The sequence below is a fragment of the Garra rufa genome, chromosome 24, assembly GCF_049309525.1.
Source record: "Garra rufa chromosome 24, GarRuf1.0, whole genome shotgun sequence".
In the NCBI taxonomy this organism is placed as follows: Eukaryota; Metazoa; Chordata; class Actinopteri; order Cypriniformes; family Cyprinidae; genus Garra; species Garra rufa.
In genome coordinates this window covers 36,029,559-36,041,819 of record NC_133384.1, presented here as the reverse complement: position 1 = coordinate 36,041,819, position 12,261 = coordinate 36,029,559, and the positions used below count along the sequence as shown (strand labels likewise).

Sequence of the window (12,261 nt, the reverse complement as noted above, 5' to 3'; positions counted from 1 at the left end):
ATAATAATAATTTTCTGCCAAGTCATAGGCTTCATGGGTTTAACCGTATATTTATAGTATATTATAGACTAATTGTAGTAGTTGTACAATCATTTGTGTGTATCGCCTATTATAAAACAGCTTTGTGGTTTTATAGTAAAGATTCTGTTGTATTGAAAGGTATGAAGGAGCCAGTCAGAGCAGGCTTTACTTATGTCATGTGTGTGTGTGTGTGTGTGTGTGTGTGTGTGTGTGTGTGTGTGTGTGTGTGTGTGTGTGTGTGTGTGTGTGTGTTCACTATGTGTTCACACACTCTCACTACAGAGTCTAAAAACAAACGCCAACAGCGTCTAATCCACTGGAGCCAGACTGTGTGTGTGTGTGTGTTCATTATTTCTGCTAATATAACACTAATAATCATTCATAAGCCTGTGTTCGAAGCCGGTGGGTGTGTCCTGGATGAGACACAACAGCTGGAGTGGACGTGCGTATAGAGTGATGTCAGAGCGGCAGTGTGTGTGTGTGTGTGTGTGTGTGTTACGTTAAGCAGTAGCAGTAGAACAACAACCACATACTGTTGAATTAAGCACGCTTCAACCCTGACTTCAAAGACACACACACTGTGCCATTGTTTAGAAATATGATTGGATTGATGGATAGAGTGATGAACAAGACTGAGATGAAAGGAGACTGTGCTTGTGTATACAGTCAAGCCAACATTTATTCAACAGATTCACAGTTTATTCACTATAGTTTAGGAAATGGAAATAAAATATGAGAAGAACTTGGGGTTAAACTGTGTCAGAACAATCACATTTTTGGTCCCAAATTATAATAGTCCACTGTATGAAGAATTTTGTGGTATAATATGTCACAGTTTACTTCATTTTGCTATCTTCACTTACATAAAAACATAAAATAACTCTAGTGTCCTGCACCCATTAGTAAAAAAATATCAAACATTAAATCTGTTGTCTGAAAAATTGTTGGTTTGACTGTGTGTGTGTGTGTGTGTGTGTGTGTGTGTGTGTGTGTGTGTGTGTGTGTGTGTGTGTGTGTGTACCTGGTATTCATCACGTTGTGGGGACCAAATGTCCCCACAAGGATAGGAATACCAGTAGATTTTGACCTTGTGGGGACATTTCTCAGGTCCCCATGAGGAAACAGGCTTATAAATCATGCACAATGAGTTTTTTTGATGAAGTAAAAGTATGCACAATCTCCTGTGAGGGCTAGGTTTAGGTGTAGGGTAGGTGTAGGGCGATAGAAAGTACGGTTTGTACAGTATAAAAACCATTACGCCTATGGAATGTCCCCATAAAACATGTAAACCAGTGTGTGTGTGTGTGTGTGTGTGTGTGTGCGTGTGTGTATGTGTGTATATATATGATAACACACATATCCATACAGACCTTGTTATTTTTTATTTAGTACTGTCCTGAGTAAGATATTTTACATAAAAGATGTTTTCATATAGTCCACAAGACAAAAAAAAAAAAAAAAGCTGAAATTATTAAAATAACCCACTTCAAAAGTTTGGGAACCCATGGGTCCTAATACAGTGTGGTTACCTGGATGATCTTTTTTTGGATGATGGTTGTTCATGAGTCCCTTGTTTGTCCTGAACAGTTAAACTGCCTGCAGTTCTTCAGAAAAATCCTTCAGGTCCCACAAATTCCTTAGGTTTTCAGCATTTTTGTTTATTTGAACCCTTTCCAACAATGACTATGATTTTGAGATCCATCTTTTCACACTGAGGACAACTGAGGGACTCAAACACAACTATTAAAAAAAGGTTTAAACACTCACTCCAGAAGGAAACACGATGCATTAAGGATGATTGAACAGGATGAAGATTCAACTTTTTGAATTTGAAGATCATGCTAAATTGTACTCAATTTGTCTTCCGGGAAACATGCAAGTATCTTCTGTTGCTTCCGAAAGGCAAAATTAAATGGGAAAAAATGATATAACAAAATAAGAAAAAATTGGACATCGTCATCCTGTTCAAAAGTTTTCACCCCTGGCTCTTAATGCATTGTTTTTCCTTCTGGAGCATCAGTGAGTGTTTGAACCTTTTTTATTAGTTGTGTTTGAGTCCATCAGTTGTCCTCAGTGTGAAAAGATGGATCTCAAAATCATACAGTCACTGCTGGAAAGGGTTCAAATATGCAAAAGATGCTGGAAAACTGAAGAATCTGCAGAACCAGGAGGGTTATCTATCTATATATCTATATATATTCTGGCAGTAATCAAACTCTGTTCTGTAGGGGGCGATAGAGTTTGCTGTATACTGTACTTATACTCTCACAAAACTAGTGTACCAACACTTATTGTGAAACTTAACAAAATTGCAACATTTATGATGTTGCTTAATTTTTATGTCAGAAATATTGCAAAAATGGCGTTCACATTCAGAATTTGTACAAATGGCTACATCTAAAAATAACCTACTGAAAGAGTAAATAAAGCATCTGCACACTCTGTGTAAGCTCCCATAGACAGGATTGTAATGAAAAGTGACGTTTTAAGACATTCAACTCTTCGTCAAATTCTATTCAAATGAATCCTCTGCAGTGAATGGGTGCCGTCAGAATGAGAGTCCAAACAGCTGATAAAAACATCACAATAATCCACACCACTCCAGTCCATCAGTTAACATCTTGAGACGCCAAAAGATGCATGTTTGTGAGATGGTAATCCATCATTAAGACGTTTTTAACTTCAAACCATTGCTTCCAGCCAAAATATGAGTCCATAATAACGCTCCAGTGAAAAAGTCCATCCTCTGTTGTCTTCTCACATCAAAATCCACCGAAATATTAGTTTAGAACTGTGTTGGAGTGTTCTGTGCTTGATTTGTGCAGATTTCTCTTTTGATTAGCTTGAGAAAGCATTATTATGAATTATGGACTGGAAGTAATGGCTTGAAGTTAAAAACATCTTAGTGATGGATTTGTTTCGTACAAACATGCAGCTTTTGGCGTCTCAAGATGTTAACTGATGGACTGGAGTGGTGTGGATTATTGTGATGTTTTTATCAGCTGTTTGGACTCTCATTCTGACGGCACCCATTCACTACAGAGGATCCATTGGTGAGCAAGTGATGTAGTGCTATCTTTCTCCAAATCTGATGAAGAAACAAACTCATCTACATCTTGGATGGCCTGAGGGTAAAGACATTTTCAGGGAGAACTATTCCTAGGTTCCTTTATTTACTTTTTCCATAGATTGTATTTATATTGCCAGCAACTTCATGGCAAGTATGACTATTGACTATATCATTCAGTTCTATCGTGATCACTGACTAAAGCCACTCTAGCAGTCTGTCTCTCGCTCTTTGTGCTAAATGAGGGATGTTTGTTTTCTCGGTGTTTGTCCGCAGCTGCTCGTTTATGTGTCGTTTGATTAGATCACCAGTGTGAGTCAATATTCAGGACATCTTCTGTGTCTACACAGCGTCTCTGTCCTGTGCTGTTCTGCATGCTCTCGCTGCACTGAGGCATTTCACAGTATGTGTTCAGCGCGATCGGCATCTTCGCTACAGGAGCGCAGTCACACACACACGCTTCTCAGAGTTACACAGTCTTACACACAGACACACCGCTGTGAGTGTGACGGCAGACATCAGCAGGACAGATAGCAGATGAATCTGAAGGGCTCTGTGGGATTAAGTAGCTAAGTGTGTTTCGTTTATCCTGACAGCATGTCCTAAACAGACGCCACACCAAAAAGTGAAAATACTGCGTGACATCAAACAGTCACAAGCACTCAGAATAGTTTAGGTTGTTCAGCTGCGTCTTCCTGTTCAGTTGCTACATAGACATACAGTTGAAGTCCAAAGTTTGCATACACCTTACAGAAACTGCAAAATGTTAATTATTTTACTAAAATAAGAGGGATCATACAAAATGCATGTTGTTTGTTTCATTTTGTACTGACCTGAATAAGAAATGGCACATTTACATATAGCCCACAAGAGAAAATAATAGTTGAATTTCTAAAAACAAAATGACCCCGTTCAAAAGTTTACATACACTTGATTCATAATACTGTGTTGTTACCTGAATGATCCACCCTGAATGTTTTTTTTATTTAGGGATAGTTGTTCATGAGTCCCTTGTTTGTCCTGAACAGTAAAACTACCTGCTGTTTTTCAGACAAATCCTTCAGGTCCCACAGATTCTTTGGTTTTTCAGCATTTTTGTGTATTTGAACCCTTTCCAGCAGTGGACTCATATGCAACTATTACAGAAGGTTCAAACTAAGAAAAAATAAGAAAATCATTCATTCTGTTCAAAAGTTTTCACCCCCCAGCTCTTAATGCATCATGTTTCCTTCTGGAGCATCAAGTGAGCGTTTGACGCTTCTGTAATAGTCGCATATGAGTCTCTCAGTTGTCCTCAGTGTGAAAAGATAGATCTCAAAATCATACAGTCATTGTTGGAAAGGGTTCAAATACACAAAAATGCTGAAAAATCAAAGAATTTGTGGGACCTGAGGGATTTTTCTGAAGAACAGCGCGCTGTTCAGGACAAACAAGGGAGTCATGAACAACTATCACTAAACAAAAACACAGCTGTGGATCATTCAGGTAACAGCACAGTATTAAGAATCAAGTGTGTATAAACTTTTGAACAGGGTCAACTATTATTTTCTCTGGTGGACTGAAATATCTTACTCAGGTCAGTATTAAATAAAAAATAACATGCATTTTGATTAATTATTTTAGTAAAATTATTAACATTTTGCAGATTCTGCAAGGTGTATGCAAACTTTTGACTTCAACATGTGTTCCTCATGAAGTCTTCAGCAGAGTTTTGCATTTATTTGATCAAAAGTGCAGTGAAAACAGTAATGTCATGACCTATTATTACAATTTAAAATATCTGTTTTCTATTTGAATATTTTTTAAAATGTAATTTATTCCTGTGATCAAAGCCGAATTTTCAGCATCATTACCCCAGTCTTCAGTTTCACATGATCCTTCAGAATTCGTTGTAATATGCTGATTTGCTGGAAAAATGATACATTTTGTGCAGTCTTCAAGTTCAGAGAAAAAATTGTAAATGTTTTTACTGTCACTTTTGATCCATTTTAAAACTTAAAGCTTCCGTTTGGATTGAGCTCAGTCAGGGCCTTGTTTCCTGCTTAATTACCATAATTAATGCATCATTAACTCGCTATTTGCAAGTGTTTCCCGCAACGAACACGGTCACATCTCAGTCAGTTGAACAATGACAAAAATGTCTCTGATTGCTGACATTCTAAAATATATAGACTGAAATGTATATATATTGAACTGGAATGAAATATATTGAATTTACTGCATGTTAGCATGCATTTTGTGCCTCAAAACAAAGAAGGTCCACATAATAACAAGAAACTATGTTTCTAACCCCAAGTGATTCTGTCCAAATGCTCGTGGGAACTTTGGGAGTCCGTAATGACCCTTGGCTTTTGGGAATCGGACCCCAGATCGATCGAGGCGTTTACACGAAGGCCTTTGAATCGGATGGGATCGTTCGGTGGCACGGACTGAATTACAGCAATATCTTGCGGTTATTAGGAAGCGGGCTCCAGGAATGTGATGTCATCCCGCCCCCCTCGCGCTGGGAATGCCCTCTCCCTGAGTCTCTCCCTTTCCCCCGCTCTCGGTCCCAGCAGGATATTTTCTCGCATTCATTTTAATTTTAGGCAACATGAATGAGGGTAATCAAGCTGGAATGCAGTGAAGTCACACACACACTGACCGCATCCCAATTAAACCAGGCCGAGAGATCATTATTGACCTCCTGCCCACCCCCTCTTCCACTTTTCTTTTCTTCCTGTGTCCTCTCCTCCCCTTTCTGCGCGACACGTTAGGCCTGAATAGAAGCGCGGAGCATTGGAGCTGTGCGTTCAGTCGCACACACACGCATTTAGAGGGAAGCGTCCCCATGCTGTGTCACTGAAAACCCTCACAGTCTGCGCTGTCAATCAAACGCCGAGCGCCCTCCGTTCCGCCCGTATGCTGAACGTAAGGTATGACATCACCTCACGAGACAAACGCACGCTTCTATCAAACGCTCCGTCGCCGTCGCCAGAGAGATTCGTCAATTTAATGCTGTTTACAAGGCGTACAGTCAAAGAATAAAGAGGAGATCTTCAAACAGGCAGCGCTAAGCGAGCGCAGATTTCTCAATGCTGCTTCCAGCATCTGCTTTCAGTTAGAGACGCAGTTGAGCCAGAGAGACGAAATAAGAGCGCTCTGTTTACTCTGATGAAACAACAGTGTCACTTTGAGCACTGAATGAGCGAAAATGAATTACAAAACAGAAATACATTCATATTACACATTTACATGCAGCCTATTCATTCAGGAGATGAGGGACATGTTCTGTCAGTCCGGGAATGTTCTCAGAATTTGAACTAACGTTCTTCCAGTAACAGAATGTTTGTTTAAAGTTCTCTTTTTTCAATAATGTTTTTTAAATGTTACTACTCGTTTCAGAACGCTCATTAAAAAGTAACATTCACATACTTTTTGCATTCAGTGGAATGTTCCTTTAACGTTCGTATAACCAAGAACAAATCTTTCTAAAACATGGATATTTTGAACGTTCAGAGAACATTCAGAAATAATAGGAATGTTAGCAAAATGAACAAGTTATTAACAAACATTCTTCCACTAACATTAATAGAACATTCAGATTTTTAGTCTTTATTATTGTTCCTAAAATGTTTAGTTGGATCCAACATTTTTTAAATGCTACATGTTTAGCAACATTCTGAGGATATTCAAAAGGAACGTTCCCATGATGTTTGATACAAAAAAATCACAATACCAACAAAAACGTTTCTAAAACATTTTACAAACTCCACATTCTGAGAAATAATGTTTAGTGGGAACGTTAGCACAACATTCTTGGAAATATATGTGACCCTGGAGCACAAAGTAGTGCAGGTATATTTGTAGAAAAGTACATTGTATGGGTCAAAATTATCCATGAAGTTATTTTGTAAATTTCCTACCATAAATATATCAAAACTTAATTTTTGGTTAGTAATATGCATGGCTAAGAACTTCGTTTAGACAATTTGATTTTTTGCACCCTTAGATTCCAGATTTTCAAATAGTTGTATCTCGGCCAAACATTGTCCTGCCCTAACAAATTAAACGTAAATGGATGTATAAATATCAATTTGAAAAAATGTACAGTTATAACTGGTTTTGTGGTCCAGGGTCACACATTTTGTTACCTTGGTGTCTATCTATATAGATACTCATATCTGGTATTTGCAGTATTTGAGAGTTTATTTTAAATCTTTAATGTTACATAATTGAAGTCAGTGCTAGCAGAAGTTGAGATAGTGATGCAGTGAATGGATGCAGCTGAGGCGTTGTCTTTAACCAGAGTGGTTTGCAATAATGAAACGAATGAACCTTGTTTAGTTTACATTATTGTTTGTAACACTTTAAAATAACATTTATTATCAGATCATTGTTTTTTGTTTGTTTTTTTGAAAATTGTATAACCTACTGAAACATCATGATGCATAACATCTGAATATGATTAAATATAAACCAAAATGTCAGGACATCTCTAGCTGTTTGAGTGCACAATAGCTACTGATGTGTTTGTGAGAGTTGCTGCGCAGCGTCAGTGAGCCGCTCTCGCTCGCGCCCTCTAGCGGTCAAAATGCGGCGCGACACCGGCAGCTGAACCACAGAACCACAGAACCGCAGCCAGACAGTCTGCCACCGATCCACAGACTGCTGGGGCCCTGCTTTACATGCCTCACACTCCTCATGTCATGAAGCCCACAGCTCACAGAGGGATATCCCTCCAGCCTCTGCAATCCACCACAGACAGCTTGAGAACAGAGAGAGACGCTTAAAATAACACTCTCATTAATAATATTAACAAATAATGCTGCATCTTTTGAGCACTGTTGAATGGTGGTCAAAAGATGAATGCATGCACATGCAAATATTTTGACAGCTCGTAAATTACACTTTGCATTTTGAATGCACCATCAAATGTGGCTTTTAAAAGTTTGAGAGATCACCTGTGAGCTGCTCGGCTGATAGTGGAGAGCTGAATTTGTGTGTGAACATCAGAGCTGGACTTCTGGCACCGTGAGAGGTGACACGTCTCTATATGTGGCCCGTTTAAACACTTAATTGCGGCCGTTTATTTGGTGACCCCGAGAGTTCATGCGCGTTGGTTCCTGCCAGTGGCAAGAGCAAAGGTCGAAGCCGAATCCACAAACCTCCACACAAACCAGAGGCGCTTTAATGGACCAATTATTGGATTCCTAAGCACTTCACTTTGTTTTTCTTTTTCCTTGGGAAAAGTGATGTCGCCTGTGTGTGTGTGTGTGTGTGTGTGTGTGTGTGTGTGTATGTGTGTGTGGCTCAACTCATGTCAGACTCCTAAAAAAACGGCTTTATTGAGGGAAAGAAAAGCATTAAAATGATTATTCATTAAAATGCACAATATGCATCATGTGCCAATATGTGCAAAAGCCCCAGATGACTGTTGCATCCAGAAAAGAGTGTAATTTGAATGTGGTATGAATGAATTATAAGGTTTCCACTTGAACATTATTTATGCAAGACGATGGAACCCTTCATAATAGGTGGGTTAAGTGTCACGGAATGTGCAAGATATGGAAAATCCCAAATCTGTGTTTTCTGCTTGCTGTTCTGTGATAAATCTAGAGCTGTTGTGGTGGGATGTGAGTGTGTGTGTGGATGAGGTTGGGAGGGGGGTCTCATTGTGTGTGTGTGTGTGTGTGTGTGTGTGTGTGTGTGTGTGTGTGTGTGTGTGTGTGTGTGTGTGTGTGTGTGTGTGTGTGTGTGTGTGTTCTGCTGTCAGTCAGACTAAGGGTTCTTGGTGAGCTGGCCCCGCGCGCACGCGCGCACACACTCACACGCGCGCTCATGGAGCCGACGGGGGAGGAGGGAAGGGGTGGGGATATTTAACTTGGGAAAGAGAGGAGTTCTCCTCCAGACGCGCTCATTCTCCTCTGTCCCAGATCAGGACCAGGCGAGTTTTTTTCCCGGAGGATTTCTTACACAGCAGGGATATGAAGGCTCCGCGACCGAGACTGGAGAGAGGACATGCAGCAGACGTTCGCGGAAACGTGTAGAGGAGTTTGATTTGATTCCGGACTGATCCCGAACGTGCGGAACGAGACGGGTTTGAGGTTCCGATCGCGAGGAGTTCTGCAGGATCTGTGGAGAGACTGAGCGCCTCTCGTCCCGGTTCAACAGCAGCAGCGCCGGTTCGGCGGGACGGGCTGGAGCCTGTGCGCTCTTAGAGGGAGAGAGAGAGAGTGCGTAAAAATAACATTGGCTAAGACGCGCTCCATTCCGCGGGCGCGCTGACATTTCAAACGCCAGTTTGGGTGGCACCCGGCAACAGAACCCGAGCAGGCTGTGGAAACGGTGCCATCCCATCCTATCCCGTTGCCATGGTGACCCGCCGCCGACAGCTCCGCTAGAGGAAAGTCCGATGCGGATACGATTCGTGTAGCGCACTTGGCACGGCTCACCTGAGCGAGTATCCCTGCGAAAACAGCCCATGTCCCATGTCATTCCGGGCCACGCGGCCGTCTATTAAAAGATCTCGCTCGTGCTGTCGCTCGGACTATTTATGCGCGGGTGTGTGAGGGCGCAGTGAGGGCCAACTCCACTCCGTTGACAGACAGAAGACGAGTCATGGGCAGCATCACCCTGCTGCTCTTGCTCCTGTGCGCGCACGGCGCCGTGGCCCAGCACTACCTGCGCCTGAGGCCCTCGCCCAGCGAGCATCTGCCCGTGCCGGGCCTCATCGAGGACCCCGACCCGGAGAACGACCCGCGCGAGCAGGACCTCTCGGAGAAGGCGCTGCGCAAGAAGCTGGGCAGCCACTTCGACCCCGGCTTCATGTCCATCCACCTGCCCGCGCAGCTCAACGCCAGCGCGCCGCCGGAGCTGCCGCGCCTGCCCATGCCCGCCGACCTCAAGAAGCTGAACCTGACGGAGACGCCGTACGGCCGGCGCGTCAAGGTGGGCAAGAAGGCGCGGCGGAAGTTCCTGCAGTGGCTGTGGATGTACACGCACTGCCCGGTGCTGTACACTTGGAAGGACCTGGGCGTGCGCTTCTGGCCGCGCTACATCAAGGAGGGCAACTGCTTCAGCGAGCGCTCTTGCTCCTTCCCCGAGGGCATGTCCTGCAAGCCGGTCAAGTCGGTGACCAAGACCTTCATGCGGTGGTACTGCCAGGGCTTCCTGAAGCAGAAGTACTGCACGTGGATACCGGTGCAGTATCCCATCATCTCCGAGTGCAAGTGCTCCTGCTGAGAGAGAGAGAGAGAGAGAGAGAGAGAGAGAGAGAGAGGGGAAGAGAGAGGGCTTATCGATTATGAATGATTGCACTGTTTACCCACGGACAGGGACGTGTGGCGCCACATAGCGAATCTATTTTTTTATACGTATATATATAGCTTTTTAATTCGAAATATATGACAGCATATGTACATATTTAAGTGAGAAGATGATGACGATGATGATGAAGAAGAAGAATGCAGCTATTTTTGTTAAAGGATCAGGACCATATTCTCACGAGAGGAGCACTTCTTCGGCTCGTGGTTATTTTTATGAAATTATCGCCGAGACGCGAGAGGAGAAGTTCACTTTCCTCATTCGAACTCTATTTATAGAGACTAAAGAACACTATGCCTTGAGGTTTTGTACAAATATTAATATCGATGATGATGATGATGATGATGATTTAAAAAAAAAAAAAGGCTGGGCTGAAAACTATACACGTGAACTCAGCTTCTTTTCTTTTGGAAATCATATAGTATTTTAGTAAAAAACAAAAAAAGTGTATGTTTTATTTATTGTTTTAACGGTTGTGAGTATAGATAAAGAGATAAAGAGAATAGAATATACCAGAAATTCTACTTGAAAAAGTTCTAAAAATGATTTAAGAGAATATTAATATTAATAATAATAAAAAGAAGAATAAACATGTCAGTGTAAATGCCATGGTTTTAGCAATAAAATCTGTTCAACTCGGACTGGAGGATCTGAGAAATATGTCTCATGTCAGATGTTCTTTAGATGCGTGCATGCTGAACATTTTGTGCTCTTTCTGAATGAGATCTAGGCCCTTCTGCGTGCTTTTGCTGTGGAAATACTCTACAGGGAGCGTTTGGAAACGTCGTGCGTAAAAGCGCGCCGATGTTAACACAGCGCTAAAATATGATGCAGCCATTTTCAAACACTGTCATTGGTGAAATAGAGCAGGGAGAGCCAGCAGCTCCTGGCGTACTGCTTCTGGAAAGGGAAAGGGAAGGGGGGAGAAGAAAAAAAAGTCTGAGAGACAGAAATCTGAGCCCGATTCTTGTCCAAAAGTCTCGGCGTGAGAAACACTGCAACCCTCTACAATGCCTGTGAACTGATGGTGACGGTACCAGACTGTTAATTAGTCAGCAAACATGCTGTCTGCGAGGTCGAGAGATGCGAGACTCGTAAAAAAAAAAGTAAAAAAAAAAAAAAGACGCGACTTCACACGCTCCGCAATCACGCCTGTCATTTCGGCGCGTCCGCGAGTGAAAGTGCATGTGTGTGTGCGTGTTCTCGCTGAGGTTATTGTGACAGATACACTGCTGGTGCTGTGTTTTGGCGCAGGGTGGGGGCAGTTGTCAGCTCTGTTTCTTGATGATGTCTAGAGCTTTTTGGAGGAGGCTGAGAGTGTGTACGAGTGTGTGCATGCGCGTGTATGTGTGTGTGACGCGCCGGCGCCACTCGGCCGCGCACTCTGGCGAGCGCAGAATAGATTGAACAGTAACCCTTTCAGCCTGTGTGTGTGAAAGCCAATCCCCGACAAACTAGCCCTCAAAACACACAGCCGTCAGACTGGCGGAGCACTTCAGCCTTCTGCGAGGGGGGGTGTATTCATCATTAAAAATATGACCCAAGCTGGAGTGAATCAGGGAGTTCTTTGAGACCAAAGTTAAACACAATGTTTTCTGTCCTTGGCAGAGGCCAATGAGATACCAAATGTAGTAAACGCTCCAATTTGCAGTGTGCATGGAGACTGCGCTCGCAAAACAAAAGCAAAACAGCTCACTTATCGAGATGAATTACAGCCCCTAGAGGGAAACCGATGAAGACGTTTAATAATCGATCATCTGCGTGGCTCGAAATAGTGGCTCCAGTGGCCCCGTGTAGTAGCTTTGGATTTGATTTGTCGTGTGTGTGTGTGTGTGTGTGTGTGTGTGTGTGTGTGTGTGTGTGTGTGT

The 12,261-nt window shown here is 42.4% G+C and overlaps 1 protein-coding gene across 1 annotated transcript; it reads left to right on the top strand.

The window, feature by feature from the left end:
• Positions 1–8,971: 8,971 nt before the first annotated feature.
• On the top strand, positions 8,972–11,034 carry nog2 (noggin 2). The gene has a single exon (XM_073830980.1). The coding sequence runs from the start codon at positions 9,689–9,691 to the stop codon at positions 10,310–10,312; it is 624 nt and encodes a 207-aa protein (XP_073687081.1). The 5' UTR covers positions 8,972–9,688; the 3' UTR covers positions 10,313–11,034.
• Positions 11,035–12,261: the final 1,227 nt, after the last annotated feature.

Excerpts from the sequence above, each read along its gene's own strand:
- nog2 (XM_073830980.1), top strand. The coding sequence starts at position 9,689 with ATGGGCAGCATCACCCTGCTGCTCTTGCTCCTGTGCGCGCACGGCGCC.